The sequence below is a fragment of the Balaenoptera borealis genome (assembly GCF_965194805.1).
Source record: "Balaenoptera borealis genome assembly, chromosome: 11".
NCBI lineage: Eukaryota > Metazoa > Chordata > Mammalia > Artiodactyla > Balaenopteridae > Balaenoptera > Balaenoptera borealis.
Genome location: NC_138868.1, coordinates 8,287,160 through 8,314,485, shown reverse-complemented (window position 1 = coordinate 8,314,485; position 27,326 = coordinate 8,287,160). Strand labels below are relative to the sequence as shown.

Genomic DNA, 27,326 nt, shown 5'->3' with positions numbered 1-27,326 from the left:
AACATTTCAGTCCCAATAAACAGGAGAGACACGCGTCAGGGCCCTGTCGATTCCCATCCTGATTTAGGGCCCGCCTCCCTTCCTACCATACAATAGGAGAGTGTTTGTTCACAAAAATTTTTTATCGAGCCAGTAAAAGGCTCTCCAGGAAGGAGGCGGGAGCAGGAGTGGGTCTGGCAGTCCCGAGGCCTGAGGGTCCGGCTGGGTAGCTGCCCCAGCCCTGTCAGGTCTCCCCACCGCAGACACTGGGCTCTCTACCTGGTGGGCCTCTCCATCCCTCTGTACCCGACGAACTCCTATGCAGTCTTTGGGACCCAAGTCAAATGCCCCCTCTGTTGGGAAGACTTCTACCAAAATGGATCTCTTTGAGGGCAGGGTCAAGTCCTGAGTCCCAGGGTTTGACACAGGTGTCCTCTCCAGCTCCATATACACACACACTCAGAAAGAGTGCTGGGAAGGAATGGGGAGTGGGGGGCCTTCACTGTGTTATCACACCACCTACCTTGGCCTCAGGGCCTGGTGGGTGTCCAACCCCAGTGAGGCAGGCCCAGGGGCCCTGGACCCTTTGGGTTAAGTCCTTTTGGCCCCAGCAGCCCCTGGGGGTTCCCACTGAGGTTTAGGGTGCCAGAAGACTCCCCTACATACTTGCTGTAAACACTGCGGTTCCCTGCACCAAAGCCCCGCAGGCCAGCCTCAGCCCCCCTTTCAAGAGCTCCTTTCTGAACTGATAGCTACCCTCCCCCAACAGGACTGTATGAGAACCCCGGGGCGGGCTGTTAGTCCCCAGCTCCTAGGGCAGCACCCAGCACACAGGGGTGCAACTAACCACCCCACAAAGGCTGATCTAGGGGCTTGGAATCCCCTGAACCCTGTTCCTGGGGAGAGTATGTTCTAGTGGGGAGAAAGGCAATAAAAATAAGCACAAAACACAAGCATGTTGAAAGGGCATCCGTGCTCTGGGAACAGGCACAGGACAGGGGAGAGGATCAGCATGGAGGGCTGGGCTGGCTGGGGGAGTTTTCAACAGAGTGGCCAGGGCAGGCTGAACGGGACCAGTGCTTGTTAAATGCATGGGTGGTGGCTGGATAGGTAAATGGGTGGTGATGGGAAGTTGGGGGTGGGTAGAGGCCTGAACCCCTGCAGGGCTGGACTTGGGAGAAGAGGGCACCTGGGAAGACCAGGGTCTGTCTGGGCAGGGTTAGATGGGGACCCAGACCCCCCAGTCCCAGGCTGCCCCTGCCTGTGCCCTCCCTCCTGGCAGGTCGGGGCGTTAAGGCTGGATGGACCAGGGGGCGGTAGAGGGTACAGGTGGCAGATGTGAGAGCAGAGGACATCCCGGGGGCCCAGGGCCTGTTACCATTCCCATCCCAGGTGGGCGCCAGGCCCCCCCAAGCCCCAGCCTCTCCCTATCCCCTGTCCCCTCCCTGCCACCTCCGCCTTGTTCCAATCACATTAGCAGAGTGACAGCCCCAGTGAGCACTGGCGGCGGCTCCATAAATCTCGGCCGGCGTTAAAAGGCTGGACTCCGGGCCCACTTCCTCCTGGGTCCTGGCCCACCCCATCCATCTCTGCGTCGGTCAGGCTGTGCTTGGGGCCTGCTCCAGCCTCCTCTCACCCTCAGTGCTGCAGGAAAGGGAGCTAGAGGGACCCCACTGGGCCTCCCCCCTCAATCTGGCCAGAGCAGGTGTCCTTTGACCTCCCAGAGTGAGGTCACCAGGCCATCTATGAGTCACTCCCTGCCCTGCCTGAAACCTCAGTGGCTCCCACTGCCCTCATCAGCAAGTCCTTTGCTTGACATGTAAGGCTGTCTGTCCCTGCCTTTACCTGTAGTTCATTCATTCATTTATTTATCAACCATTTATTGAGCACCGACTGTATGCGCCAGCCCCAGTCCTAAGTGCTGGAGATACAGTCATGCCTTCTGGAGCTATCATTCTCCGCGGGGAGACAGCCAATAAACAATGAACATAATAAACAAGTAAATTATATAGCACATTAGGAGAGAGGTGCTTGGAGGAAAATAAAAACTAGAGCAGTGTGAGGGGCCTGGGGAGGTGGGGCAGGGGCAGGGAGCTGCAATTTCGAGGGGTCAGAGTGGGCCTCACTGAGTAGACGGCACGCAAGTAAACACTTGCAAGAGGTGAAGGGAGCAGCCACATGGCTCTCTGCGGAAGAGCGTTTGGGGCAGAGGGAAGAGCCAGTGCAAAGGCCCTGAGGCAGGAGTGGGCCAGGTCTGTTCCAGGAACTGCAGGGAGGTCGGTGCGGCTGGCACAGAGTGGAGAGGGCCAGGCAGTCTGACGGGCGGCTGGAGACCCTGTGGGCCGTGGGAAGGAGGTGAGGTGAGAGCCCTGGCAGAATTTTGAGCAGAAGAGGGGTGATGACCTGACTTAGGACTTATAAGTCCCACACCTTTCTGCGATCCTTTGCCTTCCTAACTGAACGGCTAAAAATCCAGCTCCGCACGTGGTCTCTGAGGCCCCTGAGTCCTCTCCCGTCTCCCCTCTTCCCGGCTGGGCTCCGACCACTCCAGTCTTCGGAGTCTCCCCGAATGCCCCACGCTCTCCCTCACTCCAGGCTTCACCTGTGCCGTTCCCTCTGCCCAGCACACCCTTCCCACTGCTCTTCACCGGCTGCCTTCTACCCATCCCTTGGGTCCCAGTGGAGGCACCATCTCCTCCAGGAGCCTCCCTGGTCCCCAAGCCCGGACACTGAGGCTGTACTCCTCACTGAGCACCCGGCCCAGCGCCCCCCGATCGCACAGACCACCCTGCGTCGTGGTGGTGCTCCCGTCTGGCCTGTGAGCTTGAGGAAGTAGGGACCAGGCTCCTTTGGTGCCCGGCAGATCTGTCCAGGCACTTGGCTCAGAAGAGGGTCCTAGATGGGCCTGTCTGTGGACCCCCAGTCCCCAGTGAAGCCACCTCATTCTGTGAGGCCGCCAGGGTAGCTGTGACCTCCACAGGGACAGCTGGAGGAGAAGCAGGGGAGGGAGGGAGGGAGTGAGGGAGGGAAAACGTCTCTAAACACAAACAGGCTCCCCGCGCCCCCCCCCCGCCCCCGATCCTGCATCCTGGCCGGTCATCAACAGCTCTTAACGCTGCTCTTATTTATTCCTGACCTTCTATGCCCCTTTTATTTTTCCCCTTTTAAAACCTGGCCTGGGCCCCGCCACGACTGCCGTAAGCGCACCCTGGGATTTATCCGACGGCGCATTAACCCCTGACCCTAGCTCACCAATCTTACGGCTGCCTGCACAGACAGCGGGCGGCCCCGCCAGCCGGGGGGTGAGGGGCTGGGGCTGAGCGGCTGGTGTGGCCAGCCTGTGCTGGCCTGGCCGGGCCCCGGGGCCATAGGGGCTGTCCCCCCGCCCCTCCCCGCCGGCACCTGCTGACCTTGCCCTGTGCCCCTGGGGGCCGGGCCCACGCTGACTTCCAACACCCTGCCCGCCTGGCCTGCCGGAACCCCTGCTTCCTCGTGGTCCTTGACAACAGTGAACACACACGCATTGCATTCTCGTGGGCTTAACCGTTGGCGGAGCTCCCCCTGACTTGATGAGAACTTGTCCTGGCGGCAGAGCCGCCCTGCGAGGTTGCAGAGACGCTAATTTTGCCCTCACAGGTGGCGAAACTGAGGCCAAAGGAGCGCAGGGCTGGCCGAGGGCCCGTGGGCGTCAGGGGCAGGGCTGGGCTTTCCCCACCACACCTGTGCCCCGGCCCCGCAACGACCCGGTCCCAGGCCCAGTCCCTTTGAAAGCTCAGGGGGCCCTCCAGCCCCCAGTTACAGACCAGGAGGCCTCTGCTCAGAGGGTGGGGACCTACCCCAGTCACCCAGTGCTGAAGCAGCCGGGCCTGCCAGCCAGGTGTCCGGCTTCATCCACAGTGAGGGCGACGCCGGGCAAGGCCGATGGGGTGGGAGGCGGTAAAGAAGGGCAGAGATGGAGAAATGGGAACGGCGCACCGTGGGGACCGGGAGGAAGGCTGTGGGGAAGGCGCATGGCAGCCAGCTGGGCTCCGCGGGTGAGGGGCCAGGAGGAGAGAAGCAGACCCCCAGCCAACCCCCAGGCCGCAGGAAGGGCGTACTCACCGCCGCCGCCTCCGAGCAGGGAGCTGTTGGCTGCAAGAGAGAAAGACGAAGGCGGTCAGTCGGGGAGAGGTTGGTGGGGCATGCAGCTGCGTGGAGGGGGCGATGGGGGGCTGCCAGCCAGGCCCGAGGGCCAGCCCGGGTCCCTGGACACAGGGTCCCTGAAGCAGGGGCAGATAACCAGGAGGCGGAGGGGGCTGGGACTTCCTCTCCAGCTGAGGCTCCCAATGGGCCTGGGTTTGGTAGGGTGGTGGGAGTGGGAGGCACCACGGTCGAGTCCGCTCACCCCGGAAGCAGCTGCATGTGGGGTCTAGAGTGGCAGACGACCCTCGGCCGCACGTATCCTTCATTCACTCGTTCTTTCTTTCTTTTTTTTTGGCTGCACAGTGCAGCATGTGGGATCTAAGTTCCCCGACCAGGGGTCAAACCCGCGTCCCCTGCATTGGGAACATGGAGTCTTAACCACTGGACCGCCAGGGAAGTCCCACGCTCATTCTTTCTTCCCACAGGGTCTCCCGAGCCCCTCTGTGCCAGGCCTGGTGTAGAGATGCGGAGCTCACAGACTGTGGGGGACACAGAGCTGCAGCCACTAGGAACAAACTGCATCGCTGCAGCCGTGGTAAGTGCCGCCCAGGGGATGACTGTGAACCAGGGCTGGGAGCCTCATGGACGACAGCACTCACGTGCGAGGTCAGCACCCCACCCCGGGACAGCGCAGGGAGGGCCCAGGGCACTGGGACTGGAACCGGACCGGAACAGATGGGTGACTTGTGAAGGTCAAGGAAGAGAGAGGGCTCCTCAGCTCCGCCGGCCCCTGGCCCCCCGCACCCTCGACCAGAGCTGGACCGCCAGCTGCCGCGGCTGCCCTGTCCGTCTCACTCTGCCTGGCCAGCTGCCCTCTCCGGCCTCCCCAGGGGCCGACGCAGGGGCGAAGTGAGGCTGGCAGCCTCTCCATCAGAATGTGAGGGCTGTGCAAGTCAGCACCCCCTCCCAGCCTGGCCTCCAGCTTCCGGCCACACAGCTGCCTCTGTGTGAAGCACTGATGCTAATGAGTGCAAGTGATGGGTGAGACAGGGCAGGTGCGTTCCCCAGGCCCAGGTGTTGCCCGGTGGGGAGATGGGTCAGCTGTGCCTCAGCCCCTCTGGCCCCACGGGTCCTGGCTCCCAGGCGGGGCCTCCAGCTCCGACACCGCTGTGGCATCCCTCCCTGCCTTCCCAGGTCCTGTTGCAGCCCCTCTGTAAGAGGGGGACCCGGAAAAGAGCCCAGGCCAGGAATGGGGGCCGTTTGTGAGCCGGCCCAGCCGTAGGCCCGGGGTGCGGCGCGGAGGCTGTGGGCGCTGCTAAGCGGTGTCGGGTGGCTCTGAGTGGCTGGTCTCCCAGAGCTGACAGCTCTTCGCTTGGGGAATAATTAATTCCACAGCCCGAAAACCCAGGGCTGCAAGTTGCCACGTTACTTGCAAGATTAATACAAGCAGCTAATTAAGATGGAGAGGCGAGGAGCGGCTGGGCGCTCCCAGAGCAGCGCTGGGGGGCCGCGGGGAATGTGGGCGGAGGCGGGCTGAGCAGGCGGGTGAGGCAGCCAGAGCCGGAGCCGGAGGGAGAGCGCGAGGAGGAGATGGACCACGCGGGACACCCAGGCAGACGTGGCAGGCTGCTAGGGGCTGGGCCCGCAAAGGCTTGGAATGTGGCCTCTGCCCCAGGAATGCACGTCGCCAATGACCGAGCGAGGGCTATTTGCCAGGCACAGACTGACCCCATTCACTATCATAACAAAGCCACAAGGGCAGTGCTACTGCTCCCATTTTACAGATAAGAAAACCAAAGCTCAGAGGTTGAGCTGCGTGGCGGCAGGATTGGAACGGGCTCTGTCTGACTCCAAAGCCAAGCCACAAAGCAGGCCAACCTCGAAGCAGACTGCTGAGGGACTGTGGGAGGGAGGCTTCCCCGGCCCCGCCCCCGCCTCCCCCCCCCCCGCCCCCCAGGGCTGGGGCCCGCCTCCTCCACATCGGGCAGAGCACACAGCAGGCCCCTCTGATGCAGTCTTGACCCGCCTCCCGCCCCAGCAGGTTGGCTGCAAAGACGAGGGGTCGGACGTCCGGAGAGCTCTGCCTTGGAGCCAGCGCGGGAGACCCAGGCATCTTAGGTCGGCGCGGGTCCAGCTCCCGGCCCCCTTGGCTCCCAGGGCAGTCCTGGCGGCTGTCGGAAGCTGCCCTCCACGGCCCTTCCCTGCCTCCCCCCATCACCTCTCTCTCTTAATTAACACCGGCCGCAAACGAGCTGGCTCCCGCTGGTGGAGAGCTCAGTGTCAAATGCACTGGCAGCGAGCCTCAAAGGGCCGGGAGGGGAGGGGCGCCGACTTGCTGTTTTGCAGGCCCCTTTGGAAGGAGATGCCAACATCCACCTGCCCTGCACCCCCTAAACCCCACCAAGTGTGGCCCTGCCCGGGTGAGGGGACTGGGGTGGATTGGCCCGATGTCTCATCCAGGGGCTGAGGAGGGAGGTGAGCCTGGGGCAGAGGCTGAGTTGGGGCAAGGGGGGACCAGGTAGCCAGGTGGCATTACCTGCCACAGGTGGGAGAGGAGGTATGGCCCAGCACTGGGGGCTCAGAATCAAGCTGCACGGAGGACCTGGTCACCAGCCTGTCCCCAAGTTCAGCAGGTAACCCAGGAGGCTGGTCTGCAGTGTCCCCTTCCCCCAGCCCACCATGCCCGGCAGTCCCATGGCGGGGCTCAGGGGGAAGGGCTGCAATCTGATGGTCTAGACCCCGTTCTCCTGCTCCTCTCTCCCTTAGGCCCCTGTCTGGCCCTCTCCCCAGGGGCCTGGACACCTGGTCACATGGTGCCCCTATAGGGCTGCCCGAGGCACTCACAGTTGGGAGGATGGCCTGGAGGCTTGGGGGGAACAAGGAAAATGGGGAGCAGTACCAAAGATACCACAGGCGGTCCCCTGGGTGTACCGCCCAGCCTCCCATCCAAAGCAGGGCAGTTTCAGGCCTTCCTGCTCCCCGGCCCGGGCTGGCCCTTCCCACCTCACCTCACCCGCACGCTGGCCTTGAGTCTCCAGCTCCTCCCCTTTCTGCCGCCCCGCCGCCCCCATGCTCCCCTCAGTTTGGTTTGAGGCTCTAAATCACAACTGGTCATTAGTCCATTTTTCCGATGAGGAAACTGAGGCTCACAGCGTGACTGGTGAGGGTAGGAAAGGAACCAGGATGGCTGGTTGTCACACCCATTTTCTTAACCCCTGCACCCTCCCTCTGTCTGAAAGGGCTTCCTTGCTGAGGCAGGGTGATGGGCGAGCAAGACGTGGACGAGCACTGGACCTCAGGTCCAAACCAGAGTCTGTAACACAGCCCCACCCAAAGGACCCAAACCTGCCCCAGCAAAGCAGGGTCATCAGGCTTGTGAGGCAGGGCCCACGCCTGGCCCTAGGGTTTGAGCCGGGCTTGAGGCTTGTTCTGGCTTTGTGGTGGGCGTAGGCTCCTGGGCCAGAGTGTGCGCCTCTGGGGCTGTGAGATGCCTGGTCCGACGCCTGCCATCCGAGTTGGCTTGTCGGCCCCCATGCAGGACGAGGTGGTCCAGCCCTGCCGCGGCCCCTGCCCGTGGATGTGCCTGTGCCGTGCTCTGTTGGACACGATTAACTGGCTAGGAGCCTCAGTGCTGTGCCTGTGACCTTGGGGCGGAAATGAGGTCCACCCCAGTCACTGCCAAATCCTCTGTCCGCTGACAGCGGCCAACCAGGCCAGGGGCTGGGGCTGGGGTGCGCTGGGGGCATCGCTCCCCGCCTCTCACACATTCTGCCAGCCCTTCCCTGCCCCCGCACTGCTGCTCAGGCAGTGCAGTCCCCCGACCCCCATTTCTCCCTTGCCTACTCCGCACCTTTTCAGGCCCGGGGCACCTGGGGGGGAAGCCCCTCCCCCGACTCCCAGCACCTGTTGTCCTGTGGGTGGGGGAGAGCTGCTTCCCAGTTTGTGCCCCAGCTCCCGGCCCAGTTCAGGGGCTGGAATGTGGCCACTGCCTGGTGAAAGGGAGAGGGCCAGACCCGGAGTGCTTGGCCACTGTCACTTCAGGGGACCCAGCGGCCCCTCTGTCACTCTCTGCACAAAACATTTTAATTGGGGACTCCCCTGGTGGCTCAGTGGTTAAGAATCTGCCTGCCAGTGCAGGGGACATGGGTTCGATCCCTGGTCGGGGAAGACCCCACACGCCGCGGAGCAACTAAGCCTGTGCGCCATAACTACTGAGCCCACATGCCACAACTACTGAAGCCCATGCACCCTAGAGCCCGTGCTCCGCAACAAGAGAAGCCACCACAATGAGAAGCCCGCGCACTGCAACGAAGACCCAACGCAGCCAAAAATAAATAAGTAAATAAATAAATAAAGATAAATAAGTACTAGGGGGTCTTCCCTGGTGGTGCAGTAGCTAAGAATCCGCCTGCCAATGCAGGGGACACGGGTTCGAGCCCTGGTCCGGGAAGATCCCACATGCTGCAGAGTAACTGAGCCCGTGCGCCACAACTCCTGAGCCCATACTCTAGAGCCCACGAGCCACAACTACTGAAGCCCACCTGCCACAACTACTGAAGCCCACGCACTTAAAGCCCATGCTCTGCAACAAGAGAAGCCACCGCAATGAGAAGCCCGCGCACTGCAATGAAGAGTAGCTCCCGCTCACCGCAACTAGAGAAAGCCCGCGCACAGCAATGAAGACCCAACGCAGCCAAAAATAAATGAATAAATTAAAAAAAAAATTTGTTTAAAAAAAATAAGTACTAGGGATGTAATGTACAACATGATAAAAAAAAAAAACAACATTTTGCTTGGGTGCCAACTGTGTGCCAGGGGCCACCAAGGGTACCCAAGTTGAGTCGAGGGGAGTGTGTAAATGTCCAGGTGAGGAAAGTACCAGAGCTGGAGCAGCCTGGAGTCTGGGGGCTTCACAGAGGAGGCGGCAGCACACCTTGGAGGGAAGGAAGGACATGCAGGGAAATGAGTCTGAGCATTTCCCTGGTTGGAGGGACGGGGAGCCACAGGGGTGCCTATGCTGGGGAAGGACGTGGTCGGCTTTGCCTGACTCTCCACAGGCCCAGCGAGGATCAAAGGGGCCAGAATGTGGTTGAACCAGGGCAGCAGCAGAACAGGGAAGGAGGGAGGGGGAGGCAAGGGGAGAGGGCAGAGGGGAGGGGGACACACAGATACATCTTCCTCTTCTTTTCTTTCGGGGCCACCCCCTCGCAGCATGCGGGATCTTAGTTCCCGACCAGGGATCGAACCCAGGCCGTTGGCAGTGAGAGTGCTGAGTCCTAACCACTGGACTGCCGGGGAATTCCCTCCTCTTCCTCTTCTGGTTGCTCCCCACTGCACACCCCCTCCTGCCCTGCCAGGCAGCACCTAGAGTGGCCCCACTTTGAGGGCCCAGGCAGGGAGTAATAGGCATGTATCTGGGGCTCATAATACTTTTAGGGACAATGAAAACGTAATTTCTTTTATTTATTTATTTTTATGTATGTATGTATTTTTGCGCTTTTTATTTTATTTTTTATATTTATTTATTTGGTTGTGCCAGGTCTTAGTTGCGGCAGGTGGACTCCTTAGTTGAGGCATGCGAACTCATAGTTGCGGCATGCGGACTTCTTAGTTGAGGCATGCATGTGGGATCTAGTTCCCTGACCAGGGATTGAACCTGGGCCCCCTGAATGGAGAACGTGGAGTCTTAACCACTGTGCCACCAGGGAAGTCCCTAATTTCTTTTAAAATCAGAAGACGGGCTTCTCTGGTGGCGCAGTGGTTGAAAGTCTGCCTGCCGATGCAGGGGACATGGGTTCAAGCCCTGGTCTGGGAGGATCCCACATGCTGCGGAGCAACTAGGCCCGTGAGCCACAACTACTGAGCCTGCGCGTCTGGAGCCTGTGCTCCGCAACAAGAGAGGCCGTGACAGTGAGAGGCCCGCGCACCGCGATGAAGAGTGGCCCCCACTTGCCGCAACTAGAGAAAGCCCTCGCACAGCAACGAAGACCCAACACAGCCAAAAATAAATAAATAAATAAATAAATTTATAAAAAAAAAAACAAAAAACAATACCAGGGGAATAAAAATAGAATCTGGGTAATAAAGTCTAACCTTTAAAAAAAATAAATAAATAAAAATAAAAAATAAAAAATTAAAAATTAAAAAATTAAAATCAGAAGAAAAAGTGAACTTTTAGGTTGAAAACAAAAGTTATATATAATTTTAAGTATATATAAAATATATAATATATATAAAATGTTAATAAATTCGTCTTTATGCCAACAAAGTCATACAATTAACTTTTATTTTTGTAGAGGAAGGGCCCACAGTGGCAGAAGGGCCTGGGCCTGGGCCAGGTAAGCTCTGTACTTGCATGAGCTCATTTAATCCTGACCTTGTGTGGAAGACACTATTACTAACTCATTTTACAGATGAGAGAGCCGAGCCATGGAGAAGGATCTTCTCACTATGCAAATATGAGCATCTCCTGTGTTACCCCCAGCTTCCTGGTTAAAGGTCCAAAGCCCCCTTTTGCTCTCAGGATAAAGAACAAGCTGCTCCCACACCCCAGGCCCATGACCCTGCTGACTTATCACCTTATCTCTGTCCTCTCTCCCTCCCATCTATCCCTCAGCCACACTCCAGGACCTCAAACTTGCCCCATTTCCTCCGGCCCCAGGGCCTTTGCATGGGCTGGTCCCCTGCCTGGAGGAGACTCTCACCATCTCTGGCCCTGAGAGCCGGCAGTGTCTGGAGCTGGTCTCCGGCTACACCCTCCCATGGGCCCTGAATCACTGCCTCCAGCATCCTCACCTCCCAGGTGAGCGTCTACTTTGCTACCCTACCCCTCCAGCCCTGAGTGTCTCGTCCACAGTGCGTCCCCAGCGCCCAGCACAGAGCCCAGTGCACAGCAGGCACCCGCTAACAATACACTGAACAAACCTGACAGGTTACGATTGTGCCCAGAGTCACTCAGCCAGGCCGCATGGGGTCCCCTGGCTCTGAAGGAGAGGCTCTCATCCACCAGGCCTCACAGAAGAGCCCACCCGGGGGGGCCCTAAGAGGCAGGATCTGGGGTGGGGGCCATGCAGGTGACAGGGCTGGTTCAAGGGCAGTGACAGGAGGTGGTGTAGGAGCTGCCTAGGCTTTTCCCTGACAGGGACTAAATCCTCCAGCCCGGGTGGGGGAGTGCCAAGGGAGGGGGCGGTGGGCCGTGTGGGCCACCACAGAGGAGACTCGGTGACCCGAGGAAAGCGCTGAGCAGGTTACTGGGCCAGGGAGAAGCTGGGTGAGCGGGCACAGCAGTGACTTTGCAGCAGGCACGGCCCCTCCGGGTGTTTCCGGAGGCTGCGGCTGCCACGTGGCCTCATCCTCGCCTCCAAGGCCTGAGAGGCTGCCGGCCAGGCTTGGGGTGGGGGGACTGCTCCCCCAAATCACCCAGCCCCTCTCCCTGGCCCCTTTCCTCCACCCTCCCCTGTAAGGCCAGATCTCAGCTTTCTATCATTTGACAAAGGCACATCCAGCCCCTGTATGTGCCAGGCTCTGGGACACAGACCGGCAAGGCCCTGCTGGCACAGATCTCATCATCAGGCAGGGAGACAGTCCAGAAACAACCAGATAAACTTGAACAAGAATTACCATTAGCGCCAGAGGTTGTGAAGTGGAGAGAAGGGAGGAGAGAGTGGCAGGCAGGTGGGTAGGGGCTCACCTAGAAGGAGTCGGGGACCCGCTGAAAAGGAAGCCACTTGTGAGGAGCACAGGCCAGGCAGGGGCTGGCCTGTGCAAAGGCCCTGAGGCAGGAGCCCGCCTGGTGGGTTTGAAGCACAGCCAGGAGCCGCTGTGGCTGAGGCAGAGTGAGTCGGGGAGAGAAGGTCAGAGGGCAAAGGGGGCAGGAGGGGGACCAGGGGGCTACTGCACTTTCCAGGTGATCCCTTCCCAGACCTCCTCCTTGGTTCTCCCCCAGTGTCTGTGCGTCCCCGAACAGCCCCTACAATTCCACTGCACCTGCCCCATTCCTGGCCTGCCTCTGCCTGGCCGGGCCCCCACTGCTCCCCTGTGTCCCGGAGTCTAGCACAGCGCCCGGCACCTATGAGGTGACGATTGACTGACGGCCCGCGCGATGGGATGGAATGGTGGCCCCAGCCCCACGGGGGGTTTGGGGGAGTGGGCTTTGTTCCCATGAAGTCCTCACCATTTCCTCCCCGAGTTCCCACAGGCCTGCAGTGGGTGTCCACATTACTTGAGGATGAGCCGTTTAAAACAGGTTTTAGATTAGAAACGTCCCACAGATGGAATAAAATGTGAAATGTGCTGAATTTCTGAAGAGAAAACAATAGACTTCAAAGGCATCTCAAGCTGTAAGAACAGTTGCCGTGTTTGACAAGCTCTGTCTCCCAGGCCAAGGTCACTGTCCTGTGAGGTGAGGCTGCCTGGTGGAAAGTGTGAGGCTTACTGGACATTCCCCAGGCTTGGGGGGCCCTCATAGGGGGCAAGGGGCTCACACTTATTGGCACCAGGCTATCAGACCTCTGCTGATCAGCTCAACATGTGTGTACGTGTGTACACACACCCCTTCCTGCCCTGTTTACAGATGGGGAAACTGAGGCCCAGAGAGGCAAAGTGACTTGCCCAAGGCCACAGCCCTCATCGGAGGAGCCAACGTCCTCGTGCTTTGCAAGGTCTGGTCCTGTAACCCTCAGCTGTGACCTTGGGCCAGTTGCTCCACTCCCTGGGGCCTGAGTTTCCTCATCTGTGGGGTGGGGAGGTCAGTTAAGTGAAGGCCTTTGGGGCATGGATGATAATGTTTAAAATGCCTCTAAAACTGTTACGGCGTCATAGAGCTTCGTGATGGCATTGGGTGCAGGAGCTGGGGTCCCCAGCTCTTCCCAGTCAGCCAGGGAGAAGGGTGAGATCAGCCTGCTGACAGGCTGCATTAATAATAATAACAACAATAATAATGACAGCAGCTTCTTCTCATCAGGGTTTGTTCACCAGCCTCCTAGGGAGAGCCATGGGGACCTTACTGGATGCACCACTCCATTTTACAGATGGGGAGACTGAGGCTCAGATAAGTGCCTGGCCCGAGGCCACACAGTGAGGGTGGTGGAGATAGAATTTCAATCGCATTGATCTGACTCTGGAGCCTGGACCACTCAGCATCCTGCTCAGCCAGATTTGGCTTTTTTGCCTCCAGGACCGAGCTCCTCACTCCATCTTCTGTGAGCGGAGCCCTGAGATTTCCCAAATCTGTTGGGAGTTGTACCCAGCTGGGCTCCCTCTTCCAGAGTCTCCCCCTCAGCCTCCTCCTTCCCACTGGCCCTGTGCCAGGCCCCCCCCTTCCTCGGCTCTCCTGAACCTCAGATGGGCCTCCCTCACTCCTGCCCCTTCACCCACGTCCATTCTGGTTCTGCAGTCCCCTCCCTGGCCCACCCCGGGCATCCCACCCCCATGCCTCTCCCTACAAAAGCTGCCCAGTCAGCCATTTAAGCTCAAAGCAGGTGACTTGGCTGCGGTTCCTGCTGGCCTAGGCCCCTCCTTTGTCCCCTCCTGCCTGGGTTCCTTGGGCTCTGCCCCTGGAGACCCAACCTCCCAGCTGGCGGTCCCCAAGCTGGACCCCAAACTCTTGGATCCCACCCTCCCACAACACCCATTCTCCAAGCCCCCTGGACACCTTCCACATATTGGTATTTTGTTTTGCAAGAAATTCATGTTCATTGCCCCAAATTGGATAATATACATAAAAAGCAAAAGAAAAGTGAGTCACCCATTAGCTCATTGCACAGATTTGGCTAGCCCCCGTTCACATTTTCCTGGAGGAACTTTTAGACTTTAAACAAACACAAAAAATAGTTAATAACACATTTATTGAGCAAATTCTTTGTGCCAGGCATTGGGCCAAATAGTTTCAGTGGATTCTTTCCTTTCACCCTTCCCTCCCCGCAGAGCCTAATGAGAGGGAGCTATTATTTTTCTCACTTTACAGATGAGGAAATAGAGGCTCAGAGAGGTTGCACGACTTGCTCAAGGGAGCCAGGCTTCGCATCAGGCGGTCTGATGTCTGAGGGAGTGCTGAGTCTGCAGTGCTGTGGGACCCTGGTTGCTGCCTGGGCCTCCCCTCCCCCAGGAGCCAGGGGTCCCAGCGCTCAGCGTCCCACCATTAGCATAACCACAAACATCCCTGAAACCCAATTACTAAGAGATGACTTGGGCCCCAGCCAGCCGGGCGGGCACAGTCTCCAGCCACGCAGGAACGAGGGGCTGGGGCCCAAGGGAGCCCTGGCGGGTGGAAGAGTGGACGACGAGGGGAATAGGTTCTGGGGGAGGGGCCTGGAGAGGCTGCTTCTCCTCTGCTCCCGGGGCGGTGTGGGTGTGTCCTGCAGGCAGCTTTGACCCCCTGCTCAGCCCCAGCTGGAGAGGCCCCCCTACCCCTCAGGAAGGGTCACAGGTTCCTCTACCCCCAGCTTGCTGGGTGATCCCAGGCAGCCCCTTGCCCTCTCTGAGCTTCAGTTTTCTTCCTGAAAGGAGAGGACCAGGGCTAATGGAGCAGAAAACAAATGACGGCCTGGGAGGAGGAAAGAGTGCAGGTTCTGAACAGCAGGGCAGGTCTGGGGCTGCATTTCTAACTTCCCCATGAGGTCCAACCACCGTCTCCTCCCACCTGGGCAGCTCCTCTGCTGGCCCTCACCCTCCACTCCGTCCTCTTCAGCAACCGGGGCTCCTTTTCTATTGAACACACACACACACACACACACACACACACACACACACACACGGCCCCTTGACCCACCAACAGCCCAACAAATACAATGTCATAGAAGAGGTGAAGCCCTCCCCTCCCCTCCCCTCCCCGACAGAGGAACCCACCACCCTGAATCGGGCATGTATTTTCTTTAGAGTTTTACTATGTATACCCCTCAACAGGCTATTACCCAGGTATTCGTGTTTTAATTTTTTTTTTTTGGATTTATTTAATTAATTTATTTATTTTTGACTGCGTTGGGTCTTCGTTGCTGCGTGCGGGCTTTATCTAGTTGCGGTGCGCGGGGCTACTCTTCGTTGCGGTGTGTGGGCTTCTCATTGCGGTGGCTTCTCTTGTTGTGGAGCAGGGGCTCTAGGCGTGCAGGCTTCAGTAGCTGCGGCACGTGGGCTCAGTAGTTGTGGCTCGCGGGCTCTAGAGCGCAGGCCTAGTAGTTGTGGTGCACAGGCTTAGTTGCTCCGTGACATGTGGGATCTTCCCGGACCAGGGCTCGAACCCGTGTCTCCTGCATTTGGCAGGTGGACTCTCAACCACTGTGCCACCAGGGAAGCCCATCGTGTCTTAGTTTTATATAAAGTGGAACTCTAGGATTGGCTGCTACCCTTTGTGGTGAGGCTTGGGAGGCTTATCCGGCAGGCCCAGGCTGCTCTGGTCGGTCTGCTTTCACCGCTATGTAATATTCCAGGCTGGGACTGTCCCACACTCTTCCACCCGTCCTCCCACTGACCACCAGTCAAGTGTGCCCAGTTTTGTCTCTTGCAAACCCAGCTGCAGTAGCATCTTGCACGCGGCCCGTGAACCCATGTGCTGGAATTTGTCTCCTATACGCCTGGCAGTGGGACTGCTGGTTGTGGTATATGCACATCTTTAACTCTACTAGTTATTGCCAAATTGTTCTCCAAAGTGGTTGTTCAGATGATCGTTTTAAAATATAAATTAAATCATGTCACTTCCCTGCCTAAAACTCTCAAATAGCTTCCTATTACACTTAGAATAAAATCCATACTCCCCTCCACAAATGCATGGCTGCATGCCACGCTCCATTCTCCCCAATTTCCTGGACTTCTTTCTCTTCCTCGGATAGGGCTGGCTCTTCCATGCCCCAGGGCCTTTGCACATACTGCTCCCTCTGCCTGGCACACTCCTCCTCCATCTCTTTCCAAACTGTCTCCCGCTCATCCTTCAGGTCTTCAATGAAAATGTCACCTCCACTGAAAGTCCTCCCCTGAAGTGCCTCCCACCCTGTTCCTCATCACCCTGTTTATTTCCTTCAGAGGGCACATCATGGTCCTGTAGTGATCCCGTCCTCTCATTTATTTGCTGGTTTATTACCAGCATGGCAGCCTATGGAAGAGGGCCTGGTCTGCTCTGGTCATTCCTGTGCTCCGGAGGCCAGCACGGCCGGCACTGAAGCTCTGCTCTCAGTGACATTCATTCATTCAGCAGATGTGGATTAAGCCCCATCTGGTTGAAATGTCCAGAGGGGAGTGAGCCCGAGTTGAGGGCAGAGGGGTAGCCAGGCCCATGGGGCCCTGAGCCTTCTCGCACGGCCATGGGGAACTATGGCAGATGCTAGAGTGAGGGGGTGGCAGGGTCAGGCTTGCACTTTAGAAGGCTGCTCCTCAGAGCTGAGGGGGAGCAAATTGGAGGGAGTGGACCTGGAGGCAGGGGCTGGAGGGATGGTGGTGGCCGAGGATGGGTTGATGGAGGGCCAGGAAGAGAGGCGATGCTAAACCCACAGGGACCAATTAGAGGACCACGGGAGACAGGATTGGATCGGGCACAGGATTGGCTTCCAAATGTGGCTCAATCCAGTTGATGGAAGGAGTACCTTGGTGTGAGGAAATGGCAGGGCTCTGGCCCCCTTGATGCCCCCCACCCCCATCTTCCACCACTGCAGGAAGCTGGGAGGGAGCTCTCCCAGTGATTTTGAGAGGGCGGCAGAAGTCCAGAGGTGCCTCCTTGGACCCCAGCGAGGCACACCTTGATCTAGTCCAGCCCCTCTGTGTATAGACAGGGAAACCGAGGCCCTAAAAGGAAAGGAACTAGAAGAAGACCACACAGCTGAATCCTCACGCTAGTTGTTGCTTTTGGAACATGAGGTGTGGTACTGAGACCAAACAGACATTCCCTTCTTCCGATATAGACAGAGGAAAGGGGCTTCCCTGTGGCGTAGTGGTTAAGAATCCGCCTGCCAATGCCGGGGGCACGGGTTCGAGCCCTGGTCCGGGAAGATTCCACATGCCGCGGAGCAACTAAGCCCATGCGCCACAACTACTGAGCCTGCGCTCTAGAGCCCGCGAGCCACAACTACTGAGCCCACGTGCCACAACTACTGAGGCCCACGCACCTAGAGCCCATGCTCTACAAGAAAAGCCACCGCAATGAGAAGCCCGCGCACCACAATGAAGAGTAGCCCCTGCTCGCCGCAACTAGAGAAAGACCGTGCACAGCAACAAAGACCCAATGCAGCTAAAAATAAAAAATAAATAAATAAATTTATAAAAAAAAAAAAAAAAAAAAAAAGACAGAGGAAAGGCAGCCAGCCTTTGCTGTGCAGGGAATTTAAGTTAGACACCAGGAAGGACTTCCTTAGAAACTCCACCCACCAGACACAGCCTTGTCAGGCCCGCCTTCTCTGGGCAGCCCCTGGCTGACAGTCCTGCAGCTGGCCCTCTGGGACACTCAGGACACGCGGTTGGGGAGGTGGCCCATTCAAGGTCACTCAGCTGGGAAGAGGCGGTTTCATCTGGGTCTAAAACTAGAGCTCCTTTGGCGGGAGGGCCAGGGGTGGTGCTGAGGAGTCCCAGTTCCCTCCTGTCCCAGGCCCTGCGGTCCAAGAGCCCAGGGTGTCCCCTGTCCTGAGGGCCTCAAGGCGGCCTTCTTGCCCCCTCCCAGGTTGTGTCCTGTGGGGACAAGATAGGACCCCAGTGTGGTTCCAGGCCCAGCTGCCTCAGGTCCCCCTGGGCTGGGCACCCCTCCTCCCAGTCCTGCCACCCTCCCAGCTGGAGCTCCACTCTTGGAGGGAGGAGGAGGGGGAGGCCGGGTGGCAGGCAGCCATTGGTACGTGAGGCCGTGCCTCCGCCCCTCCAAGCCCAGCCTTTTCTGCTCAGCTGTTTAAGGATCCCTCCTCACAGAGGCAGCGTGGTGGTTGCTGGGCAACCCCATCCCCCCACCGTCACTGGAGCCCTCCCCCTCCTTCCCCACCCCTCGTCTGTGGCTCCTCCCAGCACCCAGTCTCAGAAGTGTCCTGAGCTCAGAACCTGCCAGGCCTGGCTGCACCTGTGCCAGGCAGGCGAGGGGCCTTGAGTGACCCCACCCAACCCCAGCCCTGGACCCCAGCTCTGCTCCACCAGGACTCAGGAGGGGGAACCCAGGCTCAGGACACCCCGTCTGATCTTCAGTGGCTTCAGCTGCCCTGAGGTGTTGGAACCTGTTGGGAGGACAGAGAGGACCAAAGGGAACCAAAGGAGAAGGGCCCAGGAACTGTCTGAGTCCCCGGGGAGGTGGCCTACACAGGGCATCGGGCCTCAAGAGCCCCTGGGTGGTGGTGGGGACCAAGGCAGTAAACTCGGACGGGGGCAGGGGTGGGAGAGAGGGGAGCTGAGGGGGAGGGTGGGGTTCTGAGCCCGGAGAAGGAGGTCTGCAGGGGGTCAGAGAGGCAGTGGTGGGGTGGAGGGGTTGTCAGGCGAAGCCGGGCTGCAGCAGAGGTTTCTGAGCCTCCAACCTCAAAACCCCGAATTTTCTACCCCACCATCCTCCACCCTGCCCCCGCCTTCCACCTCCTCGGGCAATCAGGCAGACACTGCTCTCTGGCTCCCCAACATCTTGGGGATGTTCTCGTTCTTCCAACTTCCTTCCTGATCAGGCCTGTACTTCTGGCCTCGCCTCTGACTCTCCTTCCCACAGCCCTCTGCCCACAAGCTGCTCCCCATCTGGCCCTCTGTACCTTGGCACAGGCTGGTCCCTCCACTTGGACTGTCTTTTTTAAAAATTAATTAATTAATTTTTGGCTGCGTTGGGTCTTTGTTGCTGCGCTCGGGTTTTCTCTAGTTGCGGCGAGTGGGGGCTACTCTTTGTTGCGGTGCGCGGGCTTCTCATTGCGGTGGCTTCTCTTGTTGCGGAGCACGGGCTCTAGGTGCACGGGCTTCAGTAGTTGTGGCACGCAGGCTCAGTAGTTGTGGCACAGGGGCTTAGTTGCTCTGCGGCATGTGGGATCTTCCCGGACCAGGGCCCGAACCCCTGTCCCCTGCATTGGCAGGCGGATTCTTAACCACTGCGCCACCAGGGAAGTCCTGGAATGTCCTTTAAGACACAACTCAGGTCTCCCTTCCTGAACTTGACTTGGGATGTATGTAACAGGTGAATGATAGCCAGAGTCAAGAAATGCTTAAATCACCATCAGAAGCATTACTTCTGGGAATAATGGCCTAGGAGTGAGTGGGTGAGGGAGGCAGGGAGCAAGAGGCAGCCCCAGGTGCCTGGAGGAGATGGGGGATGGGGTGGTGGTGATGTCATTTGTGGGGGGAAGAGGAGGTTCCCAAGGGAGAGGAGGGCCCATCAGAGACAAGCCTGGACAGCAGCCTCAGTCCTGCCAGGGCAGGGGAGGGTGGGCTGGTGGGGAACCCTTGCCCCTGGGGTGGCATGGTCCTGCCTCTCCCCAGGCCTGGTTCTAACTCTCTCTGGCGTACTTCTCCCCACCCACCCAGGGGCCTGGAGTGGTATCTGTCCATTCTGATCTCCATCCTTCACCTCCCATCACCCCCAACTCATACAAACACATTAGGACCCTACCCTGCCATACTCCAGTAGCTGGAAGTGTGTCTGGCGCCCCTCTGAACCCCTGGAACCATCATCTTGGGGCATTTTTAGGAATCACGATTGGCCTTGGGCAGCTCTGTCACTGTTCCCTGCAGGGCTGTTCCAGCCTGACACTCAGCAACGCCTGATTGTTCTCCCCAGGTGCCCGGCACTGCAGCAGGTGCTGGGGACACGTGGGGACCACAAGAGGCCCAGGATGTGCCCCCAAGGGGCTCACAGTCTACTGGGAGAGACAGACACATACGACACTGAACACGGGCTCCATCGATTCTGAGTCTCACCATGGCTTCATGTACAACTGAGGAGGAAAACACACTACCAGCCGTGCCCCGATTTCAGAGATGTGAAAGTTTGGTCTAGTAGATGAAGAATGGAAGCACACAAACCATGCATAATCACAGACTGAGCTAAGTGCTACCAAGGAGAAGCTCAGGGGTCAGAGAGAACAAGGTGACCCAACTGGGAAAAATGGGTTCAGGGAGGCCTCTCAAAGGACACGATGGTCAAGCCCTGGGCTGAGAGGTGAGTAGGAGCTGGCTTGGTCTGGAGAGGCGGGAGAGTGCAGGGAAGCGGGACCCCTGATTCAGCTCCCGGACAAGGCGGAGCGGGTGTGCTCCCGGCCTGGCCAGCGGCTTCCCAGGCCAGCTGCCCCAGGCCACCATTCCCCACTGCTCCCAGCACCTGTCCTCGGGAGTTGCTGGCTTTGTCCTACCTAACTTTGTCCCTGCTGTGCCTGTTCCCTGGAGCACCCTCTCTGGGACTTCCGCCTGGGCTGGGGCCTTGCTGTCCCTGAAATTCTGCCCTGGGGGCCACCCCTGCCTCTCCTGTACCCTGACCCTGTGCTTATGGGGAGAAGCCCCCAACCCTCTGTGCTGTGCAGGATGGAAAGGTTTAGTGCACAGTGGCAGAAGAGAGAGCGTGGTGGTGTTAGGACTTGGATCAGAGAAGCCGCTGAGACTTTCTGGTGAGAACTGTTGTTCCCAGCCAGATGTGCACAGCCAGCCTACCCACAGGCCCCACGCCCACGAGTCATGGAAACATATCAGGGCGCCCCTGGGCGTCACCAGGAGACCACAGTCTGGGATGGCCAGGTATTCAGTGACTGCGATTCTCTGGGTCCCCCCCCCCAATCAGGTACCCCCAGATGCAGTGGACCCTGGGGATCTTGGAGGGCAGTGATCTTCAAGATCAAGCACCCACAGATGGGGCATAAAGTCCATTAGGTGGCTCTCTGGATCCAGGTGAGAGGCTGGAGGTCTATCCTCCCTGGAGATGATGTCCAAGCTGGGGCCTGTGGGGCAGGCTGAGCCTCTGACTCTTGGGCGGCTGGCTGAAGTCCAAGGTCATGCCCTCTGAACAGCAGCTCTTGGCCTTTTCAGTGGTGCTGATCCCTGACCACTCCCTCAGGGGGCTTCATTCCTGGATGCCCAGCACTGAGCCTGGGGCGAAGGGGTCCCTGGTGATGCCCACTGACCAGCCAGTGGGGCAGACCCTACCCCTCTCTTGAGTCAGGTAGTCCCTTCTGCTGCCCCCAGCCCGGAACAAGCCCAAACAGGGCCAAGGGTGGCACAACCTTGGCTGACAACAGTCTAATCATGGTGAGTTGTGTTGTTGCCGCACTTCACAGTATACAAAGCACTTTTCCTCTTGGGGCCTCATCAGACTGTCACAGCAGCCTTAGGAGGTCTGTGATGGCCCCATTAAGATAAGGAACAGGGAGGCTGCGACAGTGCCCGGGGTCAGCAGCGGGGAAGTGGTGAGGTGGTGAGCAGAATCCACATCCGAGGACTCCCAAGAAGGTGGGCAGATGGTGGGGAGGCCGGGGTGCTGCAGGCGGGGCCAGCGTGACCTTGGCTGCCCAGCATAGGGCCCACCGCACCTGGATGCCAGACACTGCCTGGGTTACTGCCGCCCTGGGAGCTGGGGAGCTGGGGCTTGGCGAGCCCACGGCTGAAGCCACAAATTGTCCCTGCGTGACATGTGCCGCCTCGTGCTGAGAGCACCTCTTTGACTGCCTGGCTCGAAGACTAGCTCAGTCGTCCTGGGCCAGGGCCCCACCAACCAATGCCCTCAGGGAGCCCCACAGCACACAGAGGCTCAGCAAGTGTTTGTTGAATGAACGAGGGATCTTTCTGAATCTCATAGCCAACAGTGCCTCTGCCGTACTTATCCTCCCTGGCACCCTACTCCTTCCAAGATAAAGGCCAGACTCTCCAGGCTTGTCCAAGGCCCCGTATACCTGGCCTGGCTGACATCAGTTACCTCATCTTCCACCATGGTCTCCGTTGACTCCTAACCCCCAGCTCCAACCAACAATTCCAGATCTCCAAACCCCAGGCTCTTTCACATCATAGCCCCTGAGAACAAGCTGAAATGAGCTTCTAGTGTCTGCCAAGAACATTCCTCCCTACCTTCCAAGACCAGCTCTATAGCCACCTCCCCTGGGAAGCCATCCTTGGATCTTGCAGTTGACTTGGCCCCTGTGTCCAGGGGTCACGTGGTAATGATGTCTGTTTCAGCAAGATCCTGCTAAGCCAAAACTATTTAGATGGCCATCCCCCGGCTGGATTTCCAGCTTTGCCAGGGCAAGGTACAGCAAGGCCTGATCCCCTTTGGTCTTTGGTACCCAAAAAGCACCTGGCACGGTAGACCTCCATATTCCCTGAACTGTGTGTAGCCACCAAGTACATCAGCTCAATGGAATATCATGCAGCCATTAAAACCACTATTATGAAGAAGATATTTTGATATCTAAGTGCAACCTGTCAAACCGCTATATCCATGCCATCCACTCCACTCCGAGGCTGTGAGTGCCTGCTTTGTGCCAGCCCTGTGCTTGGCATGGGGGTGGCAGGGATGGAAAGGGGTCCCTCCTTCAAGGGATTCAGTTTAGAAGAGGAGAAAGACACACATAATTCCTGAGCAACACGCCAAGTGCCACGATGGAGGGAAGATGGAGCCCCAGGGCCCCCACGTCCATCTGGGGGTCTGGGGAGGCGGGACAGAGACCATAGCTCTGTAAAAATTACAGCCAACAGTGCATGGACAAGCCTGGAAGGGAGCGGAGGAATGGAGGCTGTTGACGCCACAGGATGGTGGCAGTGTGGGTGATTTTTCTTTCCTTTATTGTTGGTATAATGCGGTTTGGACAATAAATAAAAATTGGGAGGAAAAAAATAGCTGTTTGGTGAATTGAGTATAAAGCAGGGGAAGGAAGAGAGGGAGATAAGGGGAGGAAATGGGAAGGGAGGGGTGAGGAGGGAGAGGCAAGAAGGGCCAAGGCAGGGGTGCTCACAGTGAGGAGAGGCAGCAGCCTCAGGCAAGGCCTCAGCCTGCTCCCAGGCTGGGGGCGAGAGGGCCGGGAGAGCACAGGCCGGGGGGAGAGGGGGCCAGTATCCCTTACGGTGACCTTCTCCCAGGGAGAAGCCGGGAGGGCATCCCAGGGGAGGGGTGGCCTGGCCAGGCATTGAAGGACAGCAAAGCGCAGGGAGTGCTGGGCTCCGGGAAGGGTCTAACACGGGCCTGCAGTTGGGACAGTGGGTGGGAGGTGCTGGGATGGGTCTGGGGGGAGGCGTCCCAGCCAGACTGTGGGCATTCTGGGTGTGGACCGGCAAACAGTGGGGCCTAGGTGGAGGCGGTGGGGTTCTACGTAGAGGCAAGGACTCAGAGCAGCCCTCCAGGGAAAGGGTTGCAGGGCCTGATGACTGAGCTCGGTAAGAAGGTCTGGCCAGGGGGAGGCCAGGCAGACAGAGAGCTCCTTAGTACCCCAGAGAAGGCCTAGAGCATGGGGACTTTCCAGGCTCAGAGGAGGGAGGTCTGGTCCACCGGCACCCTCACGCCCGCACCAGACCCCACACAACAGGTGCAGACATCTCCTTAGTCCCCAGTGTGTGCCAGGCATGACCCTAGCCACCTTTCTGCTCAAGGTCTCCTTCAACCCTCCTGTTAACCCTTGCAGGTAGGTTGTTAATGCTCCCATTTTACAACAGGGGACACTGAGATTCAGAGAGATTAAGTAACTTGCTCAAGGTCACGGTCAGCTAATGTAGGGAAAGGCGGGGCTGGGATCTGACCCGGGGCACTGCCTGCTCAGGCAGCTTGGTGGAGCAAGGCGAGCAAGCCAGACGAGGGGGTCCCCGCGGGGAAGGCGAGCCAGGCAGGGAGGAAGGGGTTACCTTGGCGCGCTGAGTAGATAGTGGGTAACTGTTTGTGAATGAATGAATGGACGGATGGTTGGAAGGATGAATGAATGAGTGCAGAGAGGAGGGGTGTAAGGGGAGGCGCACATGAGGGAGAACGCTTTTCTCTCTCCCCGCCCCCGCGCTGGAGGCTGGCTCCGGGAGCCTCCCTCCTCAGACCCCCCCGCGCACTGAGGACCGACACCCCAACCTCCCCACCCTCCCCATCCATTTTAGCCGAGGGCAGGAGGAGGGGGACGCGGAGGCCGATTCTCCCAGGCTGGGCCCGAGTCCCCGCGCGGCGGCGCAGCCTCCCGCGCCCGGTCCCGCCGGCCAGTGCGCAGAGCGGCGCCCCCGCCCCCGTCACCTCCTCCCCGCCCGCTGCCTCCCCCCTCCTCCCCTCCCTTCCCGCTCCGCGCCTGCACGCACGGCCCCCGCCGCCGCCGCCGCCGCCGCTGCCGCCGCGAGGGGAGAGGCGGCCGCACAGCCTGGTTCCCCGCGCCCTGCTCGCCGCCGCCGCTCGCGCAAGCCCTGCTGCTGGCCTTCGCCCCACCGAGCGCACCCACCCGGGCACACGCACCCCGGCCGCCGGGCGCACCCCCGCGCACGCCCCTCGCGGCTCCGCCGGGCGCCGGAGCCGGGCAGATGCGCCGCCGCGCGCCCCCAGCCCCGGGCCCGCCACCGCGCCCCGCCGCGCGCCGGGGGCTCCTCTCCCGGGCCCCCGTGGGCGCCCTCCGGCTCCAGTTCCCGCCCGCTCCTTGGAATAACCCCTGAGGCTCCAGCCGTCGCCGCAAAGTTTCCCGAGGAGACCCGCCTCCCTGGCCGTTGAGCAGGTAAGGGTGGATGCACGGGGCGGGGGCCGGGGTCCGAGCGTGCGGGACGGGACGCCGGGGCCAGCGGGGCGGGGTGGGAGAGTGCAGGGAGGCGCCGCAGGATCCGGCTGCCCGGCTTTGCCCGGCAGCCGCGGGGGCCGCGCAGCCTTTGGGATTTCGGGAGGGGGCCCCCCCAGTCGACAGCCGAGTACCCATGGCGCTGGCTCCGCCGCGGGGAGGCGCGGGGTGCGCGGCCGGCGGCTCCACTCTCCCCAGCAGAGGCTGGAAAGGGCGGGGGCTCGGCGGGAGCCCCGGTCCGAGACCTCGCTGCGGCCCCAGGGAGACGGCCCCGCCCGCGGGGGTCGCCTAGCTGGGCTGGACTGTTCCGGCTCCGGTCTAGTACCCGGGAACCAGAGGGCTTGGCGCACGCGAAGACAGGCAGCCTGCCGGCCCGGTCGCCGCGCTCCCGTCCCCACCAGCCGCGTGAGTCACGGTTGGAGCGAGGTTTTATTTTTAAAACGACTTCAAGGGGGGCATAAGCAGCCTCCAACTTCCCTCCCTGTGCGCGCGGTAGACTGTCAGCCCTGTGCGGGGCAGGAGACCAGGGCGGTGCACCTGGCGGCTAGAACGGTGGGACCTCTGGGCTGGAGGCCGGGGGCAGCCGGTGACCCCCCAAAGCCAGGGGCCGGGCGCATGCCCCTCCTCCCGGGGGACTGGGGAGTGTGTTGCCCAGCTGCAGGGAGCCCTGGCTGATCAGAGCTCTCCGAGGAGGAGAAAGTTGTGGAGCATGGACATCAGGGAGCTGCCCCAGGCTTCCCGGCGGCCCCGAGGGCTGTGAGGCTCTCTGGGGCGTGTGGTTTTAAGAGAACACAGCCCAGCTGGGCTGTGCGAGGCCCTTGTAGCCCAAGCCGGAGACCTGATGTGAATAAATAAAGCCTAGGCTGGGGGCAGAGGTGGGGGGCATCTGGGTCCTGCCCTGCCCCACCCTGGCCCCTGCATCCTCAGGGAGGACAGAGACCAGTCTCTCTCTCCCTCCCCAGGTGGCTCAGGAGTTGGGGAGGCGGCTGCCTGTGTGGGGCTCAGAGCCCCACAGAACGCAGGATGCCCCTGGCAGAGGGATGTGGGCTGGGGCATGCCCCTCTCTGCTCAGCAGCCGTGGGGAAGGTGGCTACGCTCAAGGGCTCCAGGCTCAGGTTTCTGGAGTGAAAGCCAACTGCATCTCTTCCTGCCAGCCCCAGGAGGAGAGGCGCAAACATCACCTGTCAGCTGGTGCCGACTCCGTGGGCGACTGTTCAGGGCTTCCTCAGAGGTTTAAATGGAAACGGCCTGAGCTGCCAGGGCCCATGCCCAGGAGGGAGTACTGCCCAGCTGAGCAGGCAGAGAGGGGGCCCTGGTAAGTGTGAGGGACAGGAAGAGCCGAGGGGCCGTCACATCCTGGCTGAAGGGTCAGACATGGGCCAGTTTGAGAGCAGGAGAGAGGAGGGCAGACAGAGGAGGGTCTGTGTATGGAGGCGGGGGGTGGCTTCTGTGCACGTCCCTGGCCCCTTGACCTCACATAGACACAGGGCTGGACACTCTTCTGTAAAAAGCCTCCCCGGCATGAGTTTGAGCCAGGCATGCCCCGGGGCTGCTGTAGCCTGTAGCATGTCCCCTAAGCCCCGGTCTGTGTGCCTTCGCTCTACCACTTACTGGTTGAAAGTCCCTGCCTCTCTGAGCCTCAGTTTGCCTTGTTGAGTGTACTCACCTCCTGAGGCTGAGTTTGGCGGGGACAGGATGCATTATAAAATGGGGTGAGGTGGACAGATGCCCTGCTCCTGTTGAAGGGGTCCCCGAGGGCTGAGAGCACCTGGAGGGCTGGGGGGGTCCGATTCCCCCCAGCCAGGGGCCTGTTGGTAGACATCAGCCTGACGGTGACCCTCAGCACCAGCGCCCTTCTTGGTGTCCCCCCTCGTACCTCCTCTGAGGCCCCCCGTCGTCGTGAGCCCCTGGGAGGTCCACCCGGCTGGTCTCTAAGGAGACGGTGGGTGGGAGGGCTGCTGCCGCCCCATCGCATCACCTGCTGCCAGGGCTCTGTGGGGAGGGCGTTGGCCTGCAAGACTCAGCTCTGCACAGACTGAGGTCTGGTGGCTGAGCCTGTGTCACCCACTGGGTGACCCCAGGCCTGTACCTCTGGGGACCCACTTCCTTGCCTGCACAGGGGGATATAACGGCTCTCCCACCCTGTGAGAATGGGTGGGCACCCTGAGTGTGGGTGTTGAGGGACAGTGAGGCAGGCCCGGAGCCGGCTGACTGCCTGCAGAGGCCCAGTACAGGGGCAGTTGTCAGGAAGTGGCTGCTATGGTGCAGGGGAGGATGAGGCCCCTGGGGCCCGTGGGGCAGAGCTCCCTCTGCCCAGTCAGGTGGGACAGAGGCAGGGAGGCAGGGCTGGGCGGGGCAAGGCAGGTTGCCCCCCTGCCCGGGGAAGGGGCAGATGGCTCAGGAGTTGCGGTGAGCGGGTGAAGGCCCTGCCCTGAGATGTAGATGGCCCCACTGTGTGTCCGCGGGGAACTGGGGACCTGCTGGCAGCCACCTCCCCAGCCAGCCAGGCTGCCCTGGAGTCAGGGCTGAGAAATGGCCTGATCTCAGAGATGGGGCCTGTCTGGGGCTGTGCGGGGGGGATCTGGCTGGGCCAGCCCT

The 27,326-nt window shown here is 59.8% G+C and overlaps 2 protein-coding genes across 9 annotated transcripts in view; one reads left to right on the top strand and one right to left on the bottom strand.

Annotated features, from left to right (window-relative positions):
- Positions 1-27,326, bottom strand: part of MACROD1 (mono-ADP ribosylhydrolase 1) — a 153,155-nt gene that overhangs the window by 10,650 nt on the left and 115,179 nt on the right. For 3 of the 4 annotated variants that reach the window (XM_082344159.1, XM_082344157.1, XM_082344160.1), the window contains exon 4: positions 4,081-4,110. The exons of the other annotated variant lie outside the window; for it this stretch is intronic. In XM_082344159.1, coding sequence (XP_082200285.1) covers positions 4,081-4,110 — 30 coding nt within the window. The remainder of the gene's footprint in view (positions 1-4,080; positions 4,111-27,326) is intronic. 4 annotated transcript variants of the gene reach the window in all.
- Positions 18,467-27,326, top strand: part of FLRT1 (fibronectin leucine rich transmembrane protein 1) — a 90,659-nt gene continuing 81,799 nt past the window's right edge. For 4 of the 5 annotated variants that reach the window (XM_082344099.1, XM_082344098.1, XM_082344090.1 and 1 more), the window contains exon 1: positions 24,495-24,671. The gene's annotated coding sequence lies outside the window, so the exon portion shown is untranslated. Of the gene's footprint in view, positions 20,183-24,494; positions 24,672-27,326 lie in introns of those variants that run through there. The other variant, XM_082344093.1, reaches the window with a different exon arrangement.